Here is a 25,664-nt window from a genome sequence, read left to right on the forward strand (position 1 = left end):
GACATCTGGCCTCTGCACAGCATACTGTATCTGGCTGCAATGCACATCTGGCCTCTGCACAGCATACTGTATCTGGCTGCAATGCACATCTGGCCTCTGCACAGCATACTGTATCTGGCTGCAACGCACATCTGCACTCTGCACAGCATACTGTATCTTGCTTCAACGCACATCTGGCCTCTGCACAGCATACTGTATCTTGCTTCAATGCACATCTGGCCTCTGCACAGCATACTGTATCTTGCTGCAATGCACATCTGGCCTCTGCACAGCATACTGTATCTGGCTGCAATGCACATCTGGCCTCTGCACAGCATACTGTATCTTGCTGCAATGCACATCTGGCCTCTGCACAGCATACTGTATCTTGCTGCAATGCACATCTGCACTCTGCACAGCATACTGTATCTTGCTGCAATGCACATCTGCACTCTGCACAGCATACTGTATCTTGCTGCAATGCACATCTGGCCTCTGCACAGCATACTGCATCTGGCTGCAATGCACATCTGGCCTCTGCACAGCATACTGCATCTGGCTGCAATGCACATCTGGCCTCTGCACAGCATACTGTATCTGGCTGCAATGCACATCTGGACTCTGCACAGCATACTGTATCTGGCTGCAATGCACATCTGGCCTCTGCACAGCATACTGTATCTGGCTGCAATGCACATCTGGCCTCTGCACAGCATACTGTATCTGGCTGCAATGCACATCTGGCCTCTGCACAGCATACTGTATCTGGCTGCAATGCACATCTGGCCTCTGCACAGCATACTGTATCTGGCTGCAATGCACATCTGGCCTCTGCACAGCATACTGTATCTGGCTGCAATGCACATCTGGCCTCTGCACAGCATACTGTATCTGGCTGCAATGCACATCTGGCCTCTGCACAGCATACTGTATCTGGCTGCAATGCACATCTGGCCTCTGCACAGCATACTGTATCTGGCTGCAATGCACATCTGGCCTCTGCACAGCATACTGTATCTGGCTGCAATGCACATCTGGCCTCTGCACAGCATACTGTATCTGGCTGCAATGCACATCTGGCCTCAGCACAGCATACTGTATCTGGCTGCAATGCACATCTGGCCTCTGCACAGCATACTGTATCTGCCTGCAATGCACATCTGGCCTCTGCACAGCATACTGTATCTGGCTGCAATGCACATCTGGCCTCTGCACAGCATACTGTATCTGGCTGCAATGCACATCTGGCCTCTGCACAGCATACTGTATCTGGCTGCAATGCACATCTGGATTCTGCACAGCATACTGTATCTTGCTGTAATGCACATCTGGCCTCTGCACAGCATACTGTATCTTGCTGCAATGCACATCTGGCCTCTGCACAGCATACTGCATCTTGCTGCAATGCACATCTGGCCTCTGCACAGCATACTGTATCTTGCTGCAATGCACATCTGGCCTCTGCACAGCATACTGTATCTGGCTGCAATGCACATCTGGCCTCTGCACAGCATACTGTATCTTGCTGCAATGCACATCTGGCCTCTGCACAGCATACTGTATCTGGCTGCAATGCACATCTGGCCTCTGCACAGCATACTGTATCTGGCTGCAATGCACATCTGGCCTCTGCACAGCATACTGTATCTTGCTGCAATGCACATCTGGCCTCTGCACAGCATACTGCATCTTGCTGCAATGCACATCTGGCCTCTGCACAGCATACTGCACCTTGCTGAAATGCACATCTGGCCTCTGCACAGCATACTATATCTTGCTGCAATGCACATCTGGCCTCTGCACAGCATACTGTATCTTGCTGCAATGCACATCTGGCCTCTGCACAGCATACTGTATCTGGCTGCAATGCACATCTGGCCTCTGCACAGCATACTGTATCTGGCTGCACGCTGTGTAATATGGCAGGTGACACGTTTGCACACATCTGTGATACGTGGTCGTGGTCCTGCAATGTTGGGGGAGGGGTCGCTGCTGTGTGATGTGACCTCACAGAGAGAAGTGCAATGGGGTGAGGTCAGGTGAGCGGAGACCACACAGCCCCATACCCAATGACTTGTAGGAGGCCTCCATGAGGTGTCGCTTCACGTCCGCAGCCTTGTGAGGTTTACACCTTCTAATCACAGCATTTCTGTGCAAGGTGTGGACTCGTATTGAACTGATGACGCCCAAAACTTTGTAATTCACTTTTTTCCTCTATCTCGTTCCGTTTTCGAGATATAAATGCTAACTCCGTTGTTTTCCACCAGGTGGCGCTATAGGTGGTTTCATTGCGTAGCACATGGCTACTTTACTATACCTAGACACCACTTCTATGCCTATAGCTGCTGCCGCTCTCAAGTTACTGGCGCTGGACAGGATATGGGTGGACACACTGTATATAGGGGCGGTGTATACGGATATGGGTGGACACACTGTATATAGGTGCGGTGTATACAGGATATGGGTGCACACACTGTATATAGGTGCGGTGTATACAGGATATGGGTGCACACACTGTATATAGGTGCGGTGTATACAGGATATGGGTGGACACTGTATATAGGTGCTGTGTATACAGGATATGGGTGGACGTACTGTATATAGGTGCGGTGTATACAGGATATGGGTGGACACTGTATATTGGTGCGGTGTATACAGGATATGGGTGGACACGCTGTATATAGGTGCTGTGTATACAGGATATGGGTGGGCACACTGTATATAGGTGCGGTGTATACAGGATATGGGTGGACACACTGTATATTGGTGCAGTGTATGCAGGATATGGGTGGACACACTGTATATAGGTGCAGTGTATACAGGATATGGGTGGACACACTGTATAGAGGTGCGATGTATACAGGATATGGGTGGACACACTGTATATAGGTGCGGTGTATACAGGATATGGGTGGACACACTGTATATAGGTGCTGTGTATACAGGATATGGGTGGACACACTGTATATAGGTGCGGTGTATACAGGATATGGGTGGACACACTGTATATAGGTGCGGTGTATACAGGATATGGGTGGACACACTGTATATAGGTGCGATGTATACAGGATATGGGTGGACACACTGTATATAGGTGCTGTGTATACAGGATATGGGTGGACACACTGTATATAGGTGCGGTGCATACAGGATATGGGTGGACACACTGTATATTGGTGCGGTGCATGCAGGATATGGGTGGACACACTGTATATAGGTGCGGTGTATACAGGATATGGGTGACACACTGTATATAGGTGCGGTGTATACAGGATATGGGTGGACACACTGTATATAGGTGCGGTGTATACAGGATATGGGTGGACACACTGTATATAGGTGCTGTGTATACAGGATATGGGTGGACACACTGTATATAGGTGCGGTGTATACAGGATATGGGTGGACACACTGTATATAGGTGCTGTGTATACAGGATATGAGTGGACACACTGTATATAGGTGCGGTGTATACAGGAGATGGGTGGACACACTGTATATAGGTGCGGTGTATACAGGATATGGGTGGACACACTGTATATTGGTGCGGTGTATACAGGATATGGGTGGACACACTATATAGGTGCTGTGTATACAGGATATGGGTGGACACACTGTATATTGGTGCGGTGTATGCAGGATATGGGTGGACATGCTGTATATAGGTGCGGTGTATACAGGATATGGGTGGACACACTGTATATATAGGTACGGTGTATACAGGATATGGGTGGACGCACTGTATATAGGTGCGGTGTATACAGGATATGGGTGGACACACTGTATATAGGTGCTGTGTATACAGGATATGGGTGGACACACTGTATATAGGTGCGGTGTATACAGGATATGGGTGGACACACTGTAAATAGGTGCTGTGTATACAGGATATGGGTGGACACACTGTATATAGGTGCTGTGTATACAGGATATGGGTGGACACACTGTATATAGGTGCTGTGTATACAGGATATGAGTGGACACACTGTATATAGGTGCGGTGTATACAGGAGATGGGTGGACACACTGTATATAGGTGCGGTGTATACAGGATATGGGTGGACACACTGTATATTGGTGCGGTGTATACAGGATATGGGTGGACACACTATATAGGTGCTGTGTATACAGGATATGGGTGGACACACTGTATATTGGTGCGGTGTATGCAGGATATGGGTGGACATGCTGTATATAGGTGCGGTGTATACAGGATATGGGTGGACACACTGTATATATAGGTACGGTGTATACAGGATATGGGTGGACGCACTGTATATAGGTGCGGTGTATACAGGATATGGGTGGACACACTGTATATAGGTGCTGTGTATACAGGATATGGGTGGACACACTGTATATAGGTGCTGTGTATACAGGATATGGGTGGACACACTGTATATAGGTGCTGTGTATACAGGATATGGGTGGACACACTGTATATAGGTGCGGTGTATACAGGATATGGGTGGACACACTGTATATAGGTGCTGTGTATACAGGATATGAGTGGACACACTGTATATAGGTGCGGTGTATACAGGAGATGGGTGGACACACTGTATATAGGTGCGGTGTATACAGGATATGGGTGGACACACTGTATATTGGTGCGGTGTATACAGGATATGGGTGGACACACTATATAGGTGCTGTGTATACAGGATATGGGTGGACACACTGTATATTGGTGCGGTGTATGCAGGATATGGGTGGACATGCTGTATATAGGTGCGGTGTATACAGGATATGGGTGGACACACTGTATAGAGGTGCGGTGTATACAGGATATGGGTGGACACGCTGTATATAGGTGCGGTGTATACAGGATATGGGTGGACACGCTGTATATAGGTGCGGTGTATACAGGATATGTGTGGACACACTGTATATAGGTGCGGTGTATACAGGATATGGGTGGACACACTGTATATTGGTGCGGTGTATGCAGGATATGGGTGGACACACTGTATATAGGTGCTGTGTATACAGGATATGGGTGGACACACTGTATATAGGTGCGGTGTATACAGGATATGGGTGGACACACTGTATATTGGTGCAGTGTATGCAGGATATGGGTGGACACACTGTATATAGGTGCTGTGTATACAGGATATGGGTGGACACACTGTATATAGGTGCGGTGTATACAGGATATGGGTGGACACACTGTATATAGGTGCGGTGTATACAGGATATGGGTGGACACACTGTATATAGGTGCGGTGTATACAAGATATGTGTGGACACACTGTATATAGGTGCGGTGTATACAGGATGTGGGTGGACACACTGTATATAGGTGCGGTGTATACAGGATATGGGCGGACACACTGTATATAGGTGCAGTGTATACAGGATATGGGCGGACACACTGTATATAGGTGCTGTGTATACAGGATATGGGTGGACACACTGTATATAGGTGCAGTGTATACAGGATATGGGTGGGCACACTGTATATAGGTGCTGTGTATACAGGATATGGGTGGACACACTGTATATAGGTGCAGTGTATACAGGATATGGGTGGACACACTGTATATAGGTGCAGTGTATACAGGATATGGGTGGGCACACTGTATATAGGTGCTGTGCATACAGGATATGGGTGGACACACTGTATATAGGTGCGGTGTATACAGGAGATGGGTGGACACACTGTATATAGGTGCGGTGTATACAGGATATGGGTGGACACACTGTATATAGGTGCGGTGTATACAGGAGATGGGTGGACACACTGTATATAGGTGCGGTGTATACAGGAGATGGGTGGACACACTGTATATAGGTGCTGTGTATACAGGATATGGGTGGACACACTGTATATAGGTGCGGTGTATACAGGATATGGGTGGACACACTGTGTATAGGTGCGGTGTATACAGGATATGGGTGCACACACTGTATATAGGTGCGGTGTATACAGGAGAAGAGTGCACACACTGTATATAGGTGCGGTGTATACAGGATATGGGTGGACACACTGTATATAGGTGCGGTGTATACAGGATATGGGTGGACACACTGTATATATAGGTACGGTGTATACAGGATATGGGTGGACGCACTGTATATAGGTGCGGTGTATACAGGATATGGGTGGACACACTGTATATAGGTGCTGTGTATACAGGATATGGGTGGACACACTGTATATAGGTGCGGTGTATACAGGATATGGGTGGACACACTGTAAATAGGTGCTGTGTATACAGGATATGGGTGGACACACTGTATATAGGTGCGGTGTATACAGGATATGGGTGGACACACTGTATATAGGTGCGGTGTATACAGGATATGGGTGGACGCACTGTATACAGGTGCGGTGTATACAGGATATGGGTGGACACACTGTATATAGGTGCGGTGTATACAGGATATGGGTGGACGCACTGTATATAGGTGCTGTGTATACAGGAGATGGGTGGACACACTGTAAATAGGTGCTGTGTATACAGGATATGGGTGGACACACTGTATATAGGTGCGGTGTATACAGGATATGGGTGGACACACTGTATATAGGTGCGGTGTATACAGGATATGGGTGGACGCACTGTATATAGGTGCGGTGTATACAGGATATGGGTGGACACACTGTATATAGGTGCTGTGTATACAGGATATGGGTGGACGCACTGTATATAGGTGCGGTGTATACAGGAGATGGGTGGACACACTGTATATAGGTGCGGTGTATACAGGATATGGGTGGACACACTGGATATAGGTGCGGTGTATACAGGATATGGGTGGACACACTGTATATAGGTGCGGTGTATACAGGATATGGGTGGACACACTATATAGGTGCGGTGTATACAGGATATGGGTGGACACACTGTATATAGGTGCGGTGTATACAGGATATGGGTGGACACACTGTATATAGGTGCGGTGTATACAGGATATGGGTGGACACACTGTATATAGGTGCGGTGTATACAGGATATGGGTGGACACACTATATAGGTGCGGTGTATACAGGATATGGGTGGACACACTGTATATAGGTGCGGTGTATACAGGATATGGGTGGACACACTATATAGGTGCGGTGTATACAGGATATGGGTGGACACACTGTATATAGGTGCGGTGTATACAGGATATGGGTGGACACACTGTATATAGGTGCGGTGTATACAGGATATGGGTGGACACACTGTATATAGGTGCGGTGTATACAGGATATGGGTGGACACTGTACAAATGTTCACATAATTATAGAACTACAACCCTCCGCTTCTGAGAAATCCCAGGGAACAGACAACATCTCCAGGTTACCTGTGCACGGTCGATCCTATAGAAGCGATCAGCGGTGGTGGCTGCGGAAGGAATAGGAACACACAGGGTTACTTTAAAAGTGGTAAAAGAGGCCCAAAACACATGAAAATATAGATAATAACGGATAATCTACAGAAAAATGACCGTCTGTAGCTGCCTCCAGAGCTGCATTCACAATTCTGTTTGTTGCCAGTGGAATCAGGCAGCGTCCGTTATCAGACACATCCCAACACGTTATTGCAGCTGATCCTACACCACTCACAAAACGTTAGGGGTATTTAGCTTTTGGGTGAAATTTCAGGATGATCCTAAGATGCCCTTTGACCTTTCCAGGTGACCTTAATGTGACCTTCTCTAATCTTTTGGATGCTCAGGTCCAAATGTTCAAAGTTTCAGGACTTTTTGCAGAACTTGCTGTTCTCCAACAAGGAGCTTAATGGCAAAAATCATGACTCGCCCAATATATTTCAGGTTTCAATTAGAATTGGTGTTAAGCCGTCCTCCTCATCGCGCTGGCCACATTCTGCCATCATGAGACCAAGACGACACCGGAAAATTCATCAGCAGCCCTGCGCCATTGTGAGGATTCAAGCAGAATGTTCTCAGACAGAAGTGGCCACTGAGCTACAGTGTCACAGAGTGTCGCCGGCAGGTTGTACAGAGACACAGAGAGACTGGAAAAGTCACAGTAAGACGGAGAAGTGACCACTGAGCTTAGAGCATCACAGAGTGTCGCCGGCAGGTTATACAGATATAGAGAGACTGGAAAAGTCATAGAAAGGCAGAGAAGTGGCCACTGAGCTTAGAGCATCACAGAGTGTCGCCGGCAGGTTGTACAGAGACACAGAGAGACTGGAAAAGTCACAGAAAGACGGAGAAGTGGCCACTGAGCTTAGAGAGTGTCACAGAGTGTCACCAGCAGGTTATACAGATATAGAGAGACTGGAAAAGTCATAGAAAGGCAGAGAAGTGGCCACTGAGCTTAGAGCATCACAGAGTGTCACCAGCAGGTTATACAGATATAGAGAGACTGGAAAAGTCATAGAAAGGCAGAGAAGTGGCCACTGAGCTTAGAGCGTCACAGAGTGTCACCAGCAGGTTATACAGAGACACGGAGAGACTGGAAAAGTCATAGAAAGGCAGAGAAGTGGCCACTGAGCTTAGAGCGTCACAGAGTGTCACCAGCAGGTTGTACAGAGACACAGAGAGACTGGAAAAGTCACAGAAAGGCAGAGAAGTGGCCACTGAGCTTAGAGCATCACAGAGTGTCACCAGCAGGTTATACAGAGACACGGAGAGACTGGAAAAGTCATAGAAAGGCAGAGAAGTGGCCACTGAGCTTAGAGCGTCACAGAGTGTCACCAGCAGGTTATACAGAGACACGGAGAGACTGGAAAAGTCACAGAAAGGCAGAGAAGTGGCCACTGAGCTTAGAGCATCACAGAGTGTCACCAGCAGGTTATACAGATATAGAGAGACTGGAAAAGTCATAGAAAGGCAGAGAAGTGGCCACTGAGCTTAGAGCGTCACCAGCAGGTTGTACAGAGACACAAAGAGACTGGAAAAGTCACAGAAAGGCAGAGAAGTGGCCACTGAGCTTAGAGCGTCACAGAGTGTCACCAGCAGATTGTACAGAGACACAAAGAGACTGGAAAAGTCACAGAAAGGCAGAGAAGTGGCCACTGAGCTTAGAGCGTCACCAGCAGGTTGTACAGAGATACAGAGAGACTGGAAAAGTCACAGAAAGGCAGAGAAGTGGACATGCTTTGGCCACATCCCACACTGATGAACGTTTCATTGTGAACAATGCCCTTCAGAACTGGATGATGAATGTCTCACAACTCCAGGCACATTTAATGGAGATGAGAGACCCCCTGAGTGTCATGTCAGACCATTCCAAACAGAGTACATTGGCGTGGTCCGTGTGCTAGACGACGTGCAAGGGTATACCCACCACTGTTGTTGGCTGTTGTTTCAATACATTGTTTGATATTAGGAAATCTCCATTGCTGCTTCTACTTAAAATGTCGGACTTTCATGATAAAATATCACTGTAGCGTGACCTTAAGTTTTCCATAAATTTCAACTGAAAGCCAAATATCCCAAACTTTTTGTGAGTAGTGTATATGAGGCAGAGGAAGCGGACAGGTCCCCACACATTAGAGGAAAGTTGGACGAGTCCGACAACCATTGGATGTGTATTGAGGGGTCTCCTGCCTTCCCCCCAAAGATGATTATGAGGGGGGAGAAGAAGCGGCCATGTTTAAATAAAGCGTCCCATCCTCCAGTCATCGGTGGTCAGGAGAATCTGACGCCGGCTTTCTCCCCATTGAAGACACATTTACGCTCGGCCATACATAGATGACTTTGCGCTCGTCTGACCGGCCTCGTGTGTATGGGCACCTGGACGTACATCAGATTACAGTGCCAGGTATAAAAACTACATTCCCCATTATGCAAACACCGAGCCGGCAGGGAATGATGGGAACAATCAGCTCCAACACTCGCAGAATCGTGAATACAGCTCTGAAATATATTGCGTTACACCTCATAATAGAAGTTAGAAGCTGTGCACATCTTGGGAAGTTTTGTTTTTTTTATCCCTGAGATGCATGTATTAAAAAAAAAACAAAAACAAAAAAAAAAACAACCCATTTTTTGCATGATGCTGCTGCTTGCAGTTTCCGCCGCCTCTATGCACCACAGGACGGGATACTAAATCCGCCAGAGAGCGCATCTGACAGCGATCAAAGGGTCCTGAATGATCATTTATTACAATTCTGAACTGATGGTATAGGAACAAAGTAACATTTAATAACACCCAATTACAAAAGTGTTTTTTAGCTAAAAACACAGGCAAAAAAGACCCCAAAAGTTGCCTTTAAGTTATAAGATTCCTCCATTGAGGTGTCTGCGTGTGACACTACTGTATATCTGCGTTACACGGATACAAGATGCACTCACAATCCAAGAAGCACCATTTTGGGGACAGTTTCTGCGAGGACACGGTCTGAGGCCGGCTCGTCCCATCCTCCTGAAGGATCAAAGACAAATCTTTAGTGTTTCATATAAGCTCAGGAAGAAACCAACACATATAGGATACGACGGCCGCCCCGGATACTCGGCTGTCCCGAGAAGATGCCGACATGGACGGATAAGGCGGACTGCTACGATGACCACAGACAGGGAATCACACGGACACAGCACCAAAACAGACAGCAGCAATATTAGCGGAAGCATTTTGTATAGAGGCTGTCCGGGAATTATATAAACCCCACACTGGGGATCCAACAGCTGAGAACTCAATGGGACTGAGTGGTGGGCCAAAACCGATCCAAGGATGAGTACCGGATTCTTCTGTTTATGAGACTCGCTGAATTATAAGACGCACCCCAAATTTAGAGAGGAAAAAAGAAGGGAATTTTGTACTTACCGTAAATTCCTTTTCTTCTAGCTCTTATTGGGAGACCCAGACAATTGGGTGTATAGCTACTGCCTCCGGAGGTCACACAAAGTATTACACTAAAAAGTGTAAGGCCCCTCCCCTTCTGGCTATACACCCCCCGTGGGATCACGGGCTTACTCAGTTTTAGTGCCAAAGCAAGAAGGAGGAAAGCCAATAACTGGTTTAAACAAATTCACTCCGAATAACATCGGAGAACTGCAAACCGTTCAACATGAATAACATGTGTACCCGCAACAAACCAAGAATCCCGAAGGACAACAGGGCGGGTGCTGGGTCTCCCAATAAGAGCTAGAAGAAAAGGAATTTACGGTAAGTACAAAATTCCCTTCTTCTTCAGCGCTCTATTGGGAGACCCAGACAATTGGGACGTTCAAAAGCTGTCCCTGGGTGGGTAAATAAATACCTCTTGATAGGGCTGCAAGACAGCGCTCCCCTACGGGGAGGCCACTGCCGCCTGCAGTACTCTTCTACCTAGGCCGGCATCCGCCGAAGCATAGGTATGCACCTGATAATGTTTGGTGAAAATGTGCAGACTCGACCAGGTAGCTGCCTGGCACACCTGTTGAGCCGTAGCCTGGTGGCGTAATGCCCAGGACACACCCACGGCTCTGGTTGAATGGGCCTTCAGCCCTGATGGAACCGGAAGCTCAGCAGAACGGTAGGCTTCAAGAATTGGTTCTTTGAGCCATCGAGCCATGTTGGCTTTAGAAGCCTGCAATCCCTTGCGCGTACCAGCGACAAGGACAAACAGTGCATCAGATCGGCGCATAGGCGCCGTGCGGGAAAAGTAGATTCTGAGTCCTCTGACCAGATCTAACAAATGTAAACCCGTTTCAAACCGGTGAGTCGGATGAGGACAAAATGAAGGTAATGATATATCCTGATTAAGCTGAAACGCGGATACTACCTTAGGGAGAAACTCCTGAATGGAGCGCAACACTACCTAGTCCTGGTGAAACACCAGGAAGGGAGCCTGATATGACAGAGCTGCCAGCTCATACACTCGCCGAAGAAACGTGATCGCCCTAGAAAAGCCACTTTCTGTGACAGGCGAGAAAGGGGAAACTCCCATCAGAGGCTCGAAAGGCGGCTTCTGGAGAGCAACGAGTACCTCGTTCAGATCCCATGGATCTAACGGCCGCTCGTACGGGGGCACAATATGACACTCCCTGTAGCCACGTGCGCACCTTAGGAAGACGTGCTAGACGCTTCTGAAACAACACGGATAGTGCCGAGACTTGCCCTTAAAGGGAGCCGAGCGACCAACCGTTTTCCCGACCAGAGTGCAGGAGGGCAGGCAAAGTAGGCAAAGCCGATGGCCAGGGATACACTCCCTGAGCAAAACACCAAGATAAGAATATCTTCCACGAGTTGTGGAATATCTTGGCAAACCGCGGCTGGCGAGCCCGTCTCATTGTGACCCTGACGTAATGCTCACAGTCGACTGACGGTGAGATGCCACAGATCTCGGTACCACAACCTCCTCGGCCAGTCTGGGGCGACGAGAATAGTGCGGCAGCAATCGGAAGCTGGAACTGCGACCAATCTTGAGCCAAGGCGCCTGTCGCCAGAGCTCCCGCCATGAAAATCGAGACCTTGTAGTTGCCGAGACGCCATGATGTCGACGTCCGTCCTCATCCCGCGGCTACCGATTTCTTGAAGCCAAACGGGAGCAGGTCCCATTCCCCTGCGTCCACGTCCTCGCGACTGAGGAAGACTTGCTTCCTAGTGTTGTACGTCCGGAATGTGTACGCCACCGCTGTGGATAGTCCGACTGAATTCGGTTCTGATTGCATTCCAGCCACTGCAGGAAAGCTTGCAGTGCAAGATACACTGCCCAGAGCTCTAGACCACTGAGTTGAAGAGTGGACTCCTCTGAAGACGGTCTTTGACCGTCTGTGAAAGGGGGACGTTACTGTGTAGGAACATCGACTTCCTTCCCCTTAGCGAAGAATCTTCTAATGATGCGGACGCAGATGAAACTGCGTGAAAAGGCTCGCCTCTGGATGAGGCGCCTCCTTGAAGGAGAGACTGCACCCTCGTCTGTAGTGAACGCTGTTTGTCCAGCGGAATTCACTATCACTGAGAGAGTGTGAAAACTCTATGCCAAGATATGCCAGCGATTGGGTTCAACTTAGAAGAAGTCAAAGACCTCCCCGAAACTCTGGGAAGGGTCCAGCGCCATGTTCAGGTTGTGTTGGCATGCTTCTAAAAGAGAGTGCCTTGACAAGTAGATTGTCCAAGAAAGGGATCACAGAGTGACCGTAAGAGCGCGGGACTGCTCCCACTGCTGCCATGAACTTGGTGAAAAACCCGTGGGGCTGTCGCCAGCCGAAGGGTAGGGCTACAAAACGAAATATGCCCGTAGCCAACGCCGGTGCCTTGGAGCAATCGGCACGTGGAGATAAGCATCCTAATGTCTATGGATGTTAGGAAAAACTCTTTGAGACAGTGAGGCAATGACGGAGCGGAGTGATTCCCTCCGGAACCGCCTGGTTGTCACGTGCTTGTTAAGCAGTTTAAATTCCAGAACGGGACGGAAGGAGCCGTCCTATCTTGGCACCACGACCAGGTCGAAGCAAAAGGCGTAACTGGTTCCTGAAGAGGAACAGGGATTACCACTCGTCCTGCCTGCAGAAGAGCCTCGGCTCGGTCGGAGAGGTAGTTTGAGACAAACTGACTCTCTCTCACCGGCCTTTGACCTGTGGTAGGTAAATGTCGCTAAAGCGGGGGAGTCTGCTCCCCGCGGTTGCGGAGTGAGAAGGCTGAAAATTATGAGAAAAAAACGCTTTGGTAGCGATTCCTCCGGCTGCCTTCCCCGGGCGTACTTGAGCCTGCTAGGAATCTATGCCCTTCTGGGCCTTTTGAGTCGTTTTGGACAGTTGAATGAATTCATTCAACCCTTACCAACAGACTATCACTAGATAAAGGCAACCTGGTTAAGCACTTTGTTGGAAGAAGCATCTGATCCAATCTGTTAACCACTAGGCTCTGCGTAAAAAATACGGAGATGGCCGATGCCACCGCCGTCCGGCTCGTAGAGTCTCGGACAGCCTTAACAGCATGGTTCGCCATGCGGCGATTGCGAGATTACAGACGCTGCTGAGACCGAGATGTACCGGTGACAGCGTCCCTCTGCGCAACACTATCTGAAATAGCTTGGAGTGCCTTCACGGCTGCGACTGCCGGAGCAACCGACCTGCCGATAGCTTCATAGACAGATTGCGGCCAGAACCTATCTATCTGTCAATGGCATTTTGACGTGAAGCCCCATCCACCACTACAACTATAGATCCAGCTGCAAGCCTGGAGATCGGGAGATCCACATTTGGACCTGGGCTAGCGCTTGTCCAATCAGGGAGGAGAGTGTCTCATTAATACGGTCGGAGAACGCTTATCGTGAAAAGCGTTGCGTTTCTGGACTGCATCTCTAGGATCAGAGGGCCAGACGAGTACGCAATTGCTTGCGATATTAGAAAAGAGATCTCCCCTGCTGTGAAGCTGACTCTTTCACTGATGGAGTCGAGGGCTATTCCCAGCGAGCCTGCTTAGGCCCTCTTGAACTGACGTCCGTGTCGGAGCCTGCCCCCTGGGACGCGTGAAAACCACCCTGGAGCCTTGAGCTGCTCCTCAAATCATGGTGGCCAGGGGCATTGCAACTATATTGCCCAAGGTCTGCGTGGGCTGCCAGACTGTAAGATGTCAGCCATAGTCACAGCCAATATAACAGCGGAAAGAAACTGCAATTTCGTCCCTGTCTCTGGACAGGAAGCACAGGTGGTTCTTTTAACCACATATAGCCGAAAACCCCGGTCAAGCAATTGCCCGCACTGGGGTCCTAGACTCGTATTACATGCAGTACAAGCAACATATAAAGTCCTCATTGGCCTTTTCTTTTTCTGCTGTTGTTGTCTAGCTATCTAAGTGCATAGCCTAGGATAGCGACCGTACAGTAAATAATCATACAAGCATGAAGTACAAATAAACACTTCAGCTCATGTAGTACACGCAGCATTGAAAACTTGTGGCTTGGCACATTAGCTCTTCTGCTGCTGTTGTCTATTTATCCAGGAGCTTGAGACAAGGATAGCGACATACAGTGAATGTATAGCATTCAAGCACGAAGTACAAGTAAACACTTCAGCACCTGTAGTACCCGCAGCATTGAAAACTTGTGGCTTGGCACATTAGCTCTTCTGCTGCTATTGTCTATATATCTAGGAGTATGAGGCAAGGATAGCGACATACAGTGAATGTATAGCATACAAGCCTGAAGTACAAGTAAACACTTCAGCACATGTAGTACACGCAGCATTGAAACTTGTGGCTTAGCACATTAGGCCTTCTGCTGCTATTGTCTATATATCTAGGAGTATGAGACAAGGATAGCGACATACAGTGAATGTATCGCATACAAACATGACAGTAAACACTGCCAGCACATGCAAATGCAGCAGCCTTGCAAGCTGGTGCCTTGGCACCACTGCTCTACTGCTGCTGTTGTCTAGTTAACTAGGAGCATGAGGCAAGGATAGCGACATACAGGAAATGTATAGCAGACAAGCATGACAGAAAAACACTGCAGTACAAGCAAATCAAGCAGCATTGAGAGCCCGTGCCTTGGCAGCCTTGCCTTACTGCTGCTATTGTCTGTTTAACTAGGTGCATTAGCCAAGAAAAACGACATATAGTGCATGTATAGCATGACAATAAACCCAATTGCAGCACCTGCAAACGAAGCGGCAATGAAAGCTTGTGCCTTGGCACTTTGCTGTTGCCAAATCTGCCAACAAACACTGCAGACTAATCATTGAACACTTGTCTAGCCATCTAGGAGAGTATGCCCAGAATAGCGACAGTACAGTGCTGCATCGCATATCCGCACACAGTTCAAAAGCCCACTTCAGTATTAGTGGGACCAGTACTGCCTATCGCCCGCCCAGCGCGAGTATGAGGTCGCTCAAAAACCTGTGCCTGGTTCCGTTCTCCCAGAGTGGAAACCATAATGGCTGCCGGCTTCTCTTCCACGTCCTGTGCAGAGGGGCGGGCCGTGGGCGAGCCCCAGCCAAGAGCGGGAACCCGGCATCTCACTGTGTTCAGTGAGAGGGGGCTGGAGAATGCAAAGCAGACTCCAGCTCCCTGCGCTGAGATCTGTACAGCGTCCCGCCCCTCCTCTGACTGGCAGGGCTGGGGGCGGGAACGAAGCGGTGCCAGGCCTCAGAAGCCGGGGACTAAAGTTACAGGCGCCCCCGCCGTAAAAGCGCGGTCGGCGCCAAGTCCCCGGCGCACTACAAGTCACATCAGCGCCGCCGCCGTATGAGCGGTCGGCGCAAGTTCCTAAACATGACCCGTCGCTCAGCCATGGCTGCAGCAACATAAGCCCATCACTAATGTCCCCGGCGCACTATAACGCCCAGCAAGCCCGGAGCGTGCTGTGCTTGCCGGAGACACCGAGTACCTGACCGATGCAGGGCCTTGTCCCTGATAGTACTCGTGCTCCACATCCATCAGGTTCTTCTGGGTCTGTGGATGGAGCCCGGCCTCAGGGCTTGGAGGCCGACAGATCCCACTTCCACAGGGCCCTCCAAGGGGATGTGGAAGGAAAACAGCATGTGGGGCTCCGGCCTCTGTACCAGCAATAGGTACCTCAACCTTGCAACACCATCTGGTGAGAAGGGAGCATGCTGGGGACACTATATGTGTCCTCTTTTCTTCCATCCGAGATAGTCAGCAGCTACTGCAGACTATACAATGTGGAGCTATGCGTGGATGTATGACCTCCTTCGCACACAAAGCTAAAACTGAGTAAGCCCGTGATCCCACGGGGGGTGTATAGCCAGAAGGGGAGGGGCCTTACACTTTTTAGTGTAATACTTTGTGTGACCTCCGGAGGCAGTAGCTATACACCCAATTGTCTGGGTCTCCCAATAGAGCGCTGAAGAAAAAAAGGTAAAGAATATAAAATGAGGTCCGTTTTATAATCCGGTGGTGTTTTACTGGAGAGGAGGGGCGGCAGCGGTGGTGGAGTGGGGGTCACAGGAGGCAGGGTTGATGCTGCAGGAGGTGCAGAGGTGGGCCCAGATACTCCCTGGGGGCAGCGCTGTGCTGGGGCAGCGGGCGCTGCTCTGTGGTGGGGGTGCTCTGTCTGGGGGCAGCGGGCGCTACTCCGTGCTGGGGCTGCTCTGTCTCAGGGCAGCAGGGTCTGCTCTGTGCTGTGGCAGCGGGTGCTGCTCCGTGCTGGTGCTTCCTGCGGGCCGTGAGCCACAGGACATTCTGAAGATGTCGGCGGTGAGGGCTTCAAAAGAAATTACGTCTGGAGGTGGCACATACGCAGATTGAGTTATCAGCTTAATGACAAGCCAACATCTCATCTGCCCATGCGCCACCTCCGGGCGCCAGGTTCCTTAAGTCCACTGCTGGGACATTAATGGGGCGGATGTGGCGCGTGCGCAGATGAGAGCTTGAGCTGAGAGCTACATCTGCGCACGCGCTGATTCTGGGCACCATTATTTGAAACCCTCACCGCTGACATCTGCAGAAAGGCCCGTGTCTCACCGCTCTGCACCGCACAGAGCCGAGCCGCACAGAGCAGAGCCGCACAGAGCAGAGCCGCACAGAGCAGAGCCGCACAGAGCAGAGCCGCACAGAGCAGTGCAGAGCCACACAAAGCAGTGCAGAGCCACACAAAGCAGTGCAGAGCCACACAAAGCAGTGCAGAGCCACACAAAGCAGTGCAGAGCCACACAAAGCAGTGCAGAGCCACACAAAGCAGTGCAGAGCCACACAAAGCAGTGCAGAGCCACACAAAGCAGTGCAGAGCCACACAAAGCAGTGCAGAGCCACACAAAGCAGTGCAGAGCCACACAAAGCAGTGCAGAGCCACACAAAGCAGTGCAGAGCCACACAAAGCAGTGCAGAGCCACACAAAGCAGTGCAGAGCCACACAAAGCAGTGCAGAGCCACACAAAGCAGTGCAGAGCCACACAAAGCACTGCAGAGCCGCACAAAGCACTGCAGAGCCGCACAAAGCAGTACAGAGCCGCACAGAGCAGTGCAGAGCCGCACAGAGCAGTGCTGAACCGCACAGAGCAGAGCCGCACAGAACAGCGCATGCAGCACAGCATCGCCCCTGCCTCCTGTGACCCCTCTTCACCACCCCCCAAGTAAGCTACATTTGGATTTTAAAACACACCCTTCATTTTCCTCCCAAATATTTGGGAGTAAAAGTGCATCTTATAACCTGAAAAATACAGTATATAGACGTCCTGGAGATGTAGACGGTTTGGTACTGCAAGTGAGCGGGGTTGGCTGCAATATCAGGCAAAATTTAGGACAAGAGTAGAGCTGTTTCTTTTATATAAAAATAATGCAGAATGATTTTTCCAGCTTTCTAATCCATCCGCTGGTTATAACACCAAGCAGAATTATGATTGCAGCTCTGGGCTCTACTACTGACAGACGTGATATGATCGGTGTAAAACGTTTCCAGTTTTGTGTACAAGTACAAGCCGCTCATCATACCCTTTAACAATAAGAAAGGTCCAAATACCAGGGGCCACAATAGGAGCATGCAGATAGCATTGCCAGGTATAGTCACACATCACACACATATACACAGCGCAGGATATGGCACACGGCGCACACCATGGAGCTCCACACACCTTCAGGTCGAGGCGCTGCAAGATTGTGGGGTACTCGGGGAAGTCCTGGGAACAAAAAGTGATGTCGCCTTAACCCTCAGCGTCAGGACAGGAATCTTACGACGTTACATGCCCTTTGTCACTATACGTCTGGCTGTGGATGTAGCAGAGCTGAATGTGTCGCTCACCTGTTTGGGGGGGCACGGCGGTGCGTGGCGACAGCCCCCAATGCAATATTTCCGTAAACTCAACTCTGCTACATTGGTGAAGACGGTAGAAACTCTTGGGCTCCGGATAAATCAGCTGCACTCATTCATATAACATTATGTAATAAAGCAGTCAGACTTTTGGGGTACAGAGCGCCCAAAGACTTAAAATTCACCAAAACCGTAAAAAAAAAAAAATAAATCTGCTTTTCAGGTAAAAGGAAGAAGTGTTTGCTTAGGAAGGCGAGCGTTGCTGAATCCGTCCTTCCGTCGCTGTGAAGGTGTCGCTGCAGCCGCTTCCCCGTCGAGCGCTCGGCATTAGGCGCCAAATCAAATAAATCTAAATCCGTTTTGAGATGACCTCAGCGCTCAGGAGGGGGGGAGGGGGGGCGATGGCAGAAATAAAGTGGCGGGTTTGGGATTCTGCCACATACAACAGCTCAGTCTGAAATAATGTGCAATACCGAGTATTTCCATGATGTCAGCAAGATCCTGCCGTGCTCCTGAGTGACATATGTGTGCGACCGGGCACCAGGAACCTGCGGCGGCTGCCTGCAGGGGGCGGCACGGAGCTTATGGGACATACGTCACCCTGGAAAAAAACAAGTGGGGTGTCCGGGAGCCGGGCCGCACTACAACTAGCAAGTCAGGGGAGGATGGAAGGGGTCGTCGTAATTCAGCAGGAGAGCAAGGAGCTCTAAGGCTGTAGAACAACAACTCCTAGCATGCCCGGACACTATGTACTCTCCTGCAGAGACGCAGAGGAATGCATTGTGCAAACACCGCTGGCCAAATGTGGCCCCCGAGGACATCGGCTGATCACCCCAGGTCCCGCCATCGACCAATTATGCTGCAGTCAGCCTGGCTCTACCCGTGGATGGTGGGAAACAGGTGATCGAAGTAGGGGGCAGTAGTGGTGGTACCAGTATGAGTTGCTGTAGGTAGTAGCAACTTGCCCTCATTGGTCTAGTGGTAGTCTTCTTGGTGGGATACGAGAGAGGTTGTGGGTTCGAATCCCGGTCAGAGCCCATGGACTCTGTAGGACTCTGGCCACTGGTTCAAAGATGATTGCTACCTATAGGTAGGTGTACATGGGTGTAGTGAGTGGTGATCGCAGCTGTAGGTGGTGTTACCCCCTTCACGACCGAGGATGTAACAGTAGGTCCTAAATCATGAAGGGGTTGCAGTCATCCAGCAGAGATCCCCGCACATGTCTCCTGATTTGTACAGCTGATGTTTGCCTCGCAGGCGCGGGTGGATCCACGATCCACCTGCACCTGTTCACCACTTAAATTGCGTTGTCAAAATGTGACAGCACGATTTAAATGGCTGTGGTGGGGAAATCGCCTTTACTGCCGCCATCGGAGGCCCCGTGACGCGATCACAGGGAGACCATGGTTGTCATGGTAGCTCGGGGTTATGTGATGACTCCTGTCGCTATCATGAGGTAGTTCCTGTTACAGCCGGCAAAGCAGTGATACTCACAGGAACGCAGCATTTCTCCTGATCTAAGCTGTGCAGCGCTGATCAACAGAAATGAATGATAGATCAGACTGCAGATCCTTATAGTTCCTTATGGAGACTGGTAAAATAAAACAACAAAGTAAAAAAAAAAAAAAAAATAAAAAAAAAATAATAAATAAAATAAACCCCTAAAAGTTCAAATCACCCACCATTCGCCTCATTAACAATTAAAGGGTTAGAAAGCTTAAAAAAAAAAAAAAAAAAAAAAGTATATACATATTTGGTATCGCCGTGTTTAGAAATGCCCGATTTTGCAAAATATAAAAATCAATAACCCTGATCAGTAAGCGCCGTGGCGGCAACAAAAATCCAAATGCCAAAATTACGTTTTTTGGTCGTTTCAAATTTTTCGCAAATTGTAATAACAGATGATCAAAACGTAACATCTGCGCAAAAATGGTACCATTATAAATGTCAACTCGCGACACAAAAAATAAAGTCATCACTGAGCCCCATACCCCGAAAAATGAGATTGCTACAGGTCGCGGAAAAGGGCACAAAAAGTGCGCCACTTTTTTTGGACAAACGTCTGAAATTTTTTTAACCCCTTAGATAAAAATAAACCTATTCATGTTTGGTATCTACGAACTCGCACCGACCTAAGGCATCACACCGACACATCAGTTTTATCATATAGTGAACATGGTGCATAAACCCCCCACCCCCCAAAAAAACCCATCGTGTAATTGCACTTTTTTTTGCAATTTTTCCGCAGTTGGAATTTTTTTTTGCCTTTTTCCATTACTCTATTTGGTAAAACTTACGGTTTCATTTAAAAGTACAGCTTATGCCGCAAAAAACAAGCCCTTATATCGCAAAATTGACGGAAAAATAAAAAAAGTTTTGGCTCTCGGAAGAAGGGGAGCAAAAAACGAAAAACGGAAACCAGCCAGGGGTGAAGGGAAGGGTGGTAGTGGAGCATCGGCATCAGTAGTTGCAGTGTTTTTGTGTGCGTGTGCCCGGATCTGCAGCCATCGTAATGTCATGTAGCTGTGAAGTTCCTGGGCATGCAGCGGGCACTGGCATCCGGGTCCAGTAGGGTCTGCAGCACATATGCAGAATCAGCTGCAAGGTAGGTGCAATTTCTATGCACTGTGGATTGCAATCTCCAGCTGAAGCCCCCTATATTAATGAAAACACGATTTATATTTTTCCAATATAGACACCAGCGACCTCTTCACACCGAGGGGCAGTACTCAGCTGCGTCCAGAGTCATGGAGCAACACCGTGTGCGAGGATTCATGGTGCTGCGACTTGTAGGAGCGGATTAGACGCCCGCACAAGCTCCTTCTGCAAACTCTGGCTCCGGCCAATACATAGTTAAAATATCTGTGCTCTCTGAGCAAACAGCTTTGATGCCAGCATAGCGGTGCCCATATATACCCAGCAGTGCCTATTGCAGAGCGTACAGTAAATGCTGATTAGTGTGTGTGTACAGCGTGTCCTTACCTCCTGGAGCTGCTGTATGTGTATACGACACGTCTCAAGATCACTGTCTCCAGGGACCACAATAACTCCCAGTGGGAGGGCTGCAATCACCGAAAAGAGAGAATTAAACACAGGAAGAAAAGGACGGGGAGGGGGAAATAAAGGGGAGTGATGGTGGGGGTCCGGCCGGGGGGAGGACAAAGGGGGCATAAAAAAGGGGGAAAGCACAGCAGCAAACAAGACGACAGCGCTCGTCCTCCATGTATAAATGCAGACATGATTGTAACGTGACCCTGGTGCAGAAACGCACCGGTGTATTAAACTCTCAAGGCCTTAGGCCCTGTGCGCACACTGTATTTTTTTGCAGCGGATTTGCCGTGGTTATTGCTGCAGAAAAGGTGCGGTTTTTGTTCATAACCTTGCTGCAGTCCTTCCCCAGCAAAATCTATGGGAAATCCAAAATGCTGTGCGCACACTGCGCTTTTTTTCCCTACAGGTTTTTTCTGCAGAATTTCTGCAGCAAAAATAAGTAGCATGTCACTTCTTTTCCGCAGGTACCTGTGGTTTTGCTATAGATAATGGTAAAAAACCGCAGGGACCAACCCGCGGAAAAACCGCACCAAACCGTGGGAAAACCGCATGCGGATTTTCGGTGCGTTTTTGGTGCGCTTTTAGTCGGGGGTGCAGAATTCTCTCAGAGGGTACGGATTTTACTTAAGAAACACAAATTTCCCAGTGCGCAGAGACCCTTAAAGGGATTCTCTCATTAATGTAAATGAGTGAAACTGCAATGTGCTCTAAAAATAAGCAAGTCTGCAAATTACTACTTACCATAATGGAGAGATTTTTAATTTTATAGTTTACAGCTTGTTGTCTAGATTCCCGGCTACCGCTGCAGTCATAGGGTGTGTGCCCACGATCAGTGTTTGCAGCGGTGTGGACGTAGCGTGCTTCAGCTGTGTCCAAACCGCTGCGTTGTACAGTACAGGCACAGTGGATGGGATTTCTAGAAATGCTGTGCCCACTGGGCTTGTTTTTTCCACAGCTAACATTGACCTGCGGTGTGGCTTTCCATACTGCAGCATGTCCATTGTTTGCTGCGGAGTTGCAAGGAAACACAAGCAAGAGATTGCAGCATCCTGAACCCTGGATCATGGGCACGAGCAGCTATGACCTCCTGTGGAGGAGACTCGCAGGTCAGGATCCGCCTTGTCCTGATCATGGGCACGTACCCTTACAGCAGCAAAAAAGGAGTGAAGCCAAGACAAACTCTTTCCGATAGAGCTTGTAAGCGTTGCTCCAAAGCTGGCCAGCTTGTGGGATCCGCACAGGTTTAGTCCACCTCCGCTTCCACAAAGCTGTGTTTGCTTGAGGACAGGAGAGCAGGCGGTTCACCACTATGGGTGGCCCAAATAGTGAATTATTCAGGGGCACACCGCCTCCCGCATGTAGGAAGCTGGGAGGCAGGAGAGCGATGTGCTCATGATCAGCAATCCAAAGGACAACCCTTTACAGAACAGAATACCCCTTTAAAGTGATAATCTAGTAGGTGCATTGTACTGAATCAGGGGCTTACATGTGCCGAATGGAACCATTAAACAACCAACGAATATCTACATCCAAGCCGATGGTTTAGTGTCCTGTTCACCCCCCCCCCCCCCCCCCCCCCCCCCGAGCACAGAATATTGTGGTGGGCTGCGCGTTATACCTACACACACAACATTCTGCTGATAATGACAATTTTTAGCAACCTTAAACATCATCGCACGTAACATATAAGAGCTCTGCTCGGTCATCGGCTGTTTTCTGGATTGCTTTACGAACGCCCGTTCCCCGATTATTGCCCACAACACCCCAGTGCAGTCTGCCCTCTCCGCTTAGAGCATGACTATTACACAGATACATCAGGCTTGTGACCTGGGGGTCTCCGGTGATCTGGAAGCAGCGGAGGGACCCCATACCTCGGTCTGATATACATTATGTCCCCGCACACTGTGCAGATGAGGTCACGGCTCTCGGCTACGGAGCTTTATGTGACCGCGCACAGCTCATAAATATAAACTGCACAGTAAATGGCTGCTGTAAATTAATAATGAGCGGGGGCAATAAACCCCCGACCCTTAATCTTCAGCTTTACAGGAAGGGAAGGTTATGTGCACCATACTCACAGGCCTCCCGCAGCTTCTCCTTGTCATAGTGCAGAGCCTCGTAGTCATGCATGGAGATACGGCTGACACGCAGTCGCAATCTGTCCGGGACCGTCTGCTGACTGACGACAAAGCCCAGGGTTAGAAGAGCAGGAAGAAAAGCAGCCACAGTCCTGACTACGGGACATAACGAGCAAACCAGGGAATTGCATTGTAAGCGATTCCCAATACAAAACACTTCATAAAAAAAAGTGGGAAGCATAAAACATGCTGTAAGGTTACAGTCTTCCTGCACAGACTGCTGTATCGCTCTTATGCAATGAAAAACACAGGCTGCCAAAAACAGCACCTACAGTGAAGCAGAGTGGAGTCTGACCTCACTGCCAATGCACTGGTGTCCTCACACTGGAGAACTGCTCATAGTGCAATTCCCAAAAGCCTGAGAAATGCCACCAGTGATGAGCGGGCACTACCATGCTGTGATGAGCGGGCACTACCATGCTCAGGTGCTCAGTTCTGGTAACCAGTGATGAGCGGGCACTACTATGCTCGGGTGCTCAGTACTCATAACTCATAGTGCTCGCTCATCACTGGTTACGAGTACTGAGCACCCGAGCATGGTAGTGCCCGCTCATCACTGGTTACCAGTACTGAGCACCCGAGCATGGTAGTGCCCGCTCATCACTAGTTACCAGTACTGAGCACCCGAGCATGGTAGTGCCCGCTCATCACTAGTTACCAGTACTGAGCACCCGAGCATGGTAGTGCCCGCTCATCACTAGTTACCAGTACTGAGCACCCGAGCATGCTAGTGCCCACTCATCACTGCTTACGAGTACTGAGCACCCGAGCATGGTAGTGCTTGCTCATCACTGGTTACCAGTACTGAGCACCCGAGCATGGTAGTGCCCGCTCATCACTAGTTACCAGTACTGAGCACCTGAGCATGGTAGTGCCGGCTCATCACTACTTACCAGTACTGAGCACCCGAGCATGGTAGTGCCCGCTCATCACTAGTTACGAGTATTGATCACCCGAGCATGGTAGTGCCCGCTCATCACTAGTTACCAGTACTGAGCACCCGAGCATGGTAGTGCCCGCTCATCACTAGTTACCAGTACTGAGCACCCGAGCATGGTAGTGCCCGCTCATCACTAGTTACGAGTATTGATCACCCGAGCATGGTAGTGCCCGCTCATCACTAGTTACGAGTACTGAGCACCCGAGCATGGTAGTGCCCGCTCATCACTAGTTACTAGTACTGAGCACCCGAGCATGGTAGTGCCCGCTCATCACTAGTTACCAGTACTGAGCACCTGAGCATGGTAGTGCCCGCTCATCACTAGTTACTAGTACTGAGCACCCGAGCATGGTAGTGCCCGCTCATCACTAGTTACCAGTACTGAGCACCCGAGCATGGTAGTGCCCGCTCATCACTACTTACCAGTACTGAGCACCCGAGCATGGTAGTGCCCGCTCATCACTAGTTACCAGTACTGAGCACCTGAGCATGGTAGTGCCCGCTCATCACTAGTTACCAGTACTGAGCACCCGAGCATGGCAGTGCCTGCTCATCACTAGTTACCAGTACTGAGCACCTGAGCATGGTAGTGCCCGCTCATCACTAGTTACCAGTACTGAGCACCCGAGCATGGTAGTGCCTGCTCATCATTAGTTACCAGTACTGAGCGCCTGAGCATGGTAGTGCCCGCTCATCACTAGTTACCAGTACTGAGCACCTGAGCATGGTAGTGTCCGCTCATCACTAGTTACCAGTACTGAGCACCTGAGCATGGTAGTGCCCGCTCATCACTAGTTACCAGTACTGAGCACCCGAGCATGGTAGTGCCCGCTCATCACTAGTTACGAGTACTGAGCACCTGAGCATGGTAGTGCCCGCTCATCATTAGTTACCAGTACTGCGCACCCGAGCATGGTAGTGCTCGCTCATCACTAGTTACCAGTACTGAGCACC

General features: G+C 49.5%; 1 protein-coding gene across 6 annotated transcripts in view; it reads right to left on the reverse strand.

Annotated features, from left to right (window-relative positions):
• DGKZ (diacylglycerol kinase zeta) overlaps positions 1 to 25,664 on the reverse strand; it is a 197,190-nt gene that overhangs the window by 26,633 nt on the left and 144,893 nt on the right. For 4 of the 6 annotated variants that reach the window (XM_075326168.1, XM_075326167.1, XM_075326163.1 and 1 more), the window contains 5 exons: positions 23,711 to 23,811; positions 21,564 to 21,643; positions 18,406 to 18,450; positions 10,243 to 10,312; positions 7,279 to 7,319 (listed from right to left, as the gene is read on the reverse strand). In XM_075326168.1, coding sequence (XP_075182283.1) covers positions 7,279 to 7,319; positions 10,243 to 10,312; positions 18,406 to 18,450; positions 21,564 to 21,643; positions 23,711 to 23,811 — 337 coding nt within the window. The remainder of the gene's footprint in view (positions 1 to 7,278; positions 7,320 to 10,242; positions 10,313 to 18,405; positions 18,451 to 21,563; positions 21,644 to 23,710; positions 23,812 to 25,664) is intronic. The other 2 variants (XM_075326164.1, XM_075326169.1) reach the window with 1 other exon arrangement.

This window comes from Anomaloglossus baeobatrachus, chromosome 10 (assembly GCF_048569485.1).
Source record: "Anomaloglossus baeobatrachus isolate aAnoBae1 chromosome 10, aAnoBae1.hap1, whole genome shotgun sequence".
Classification (NCBI taxonomy): Eukaryota; Metazoa; Chordata; class Amphibia; order Anura; family Aromobatidae; genus Anomaloglossus; species Anomaloglossus baeobatrachus.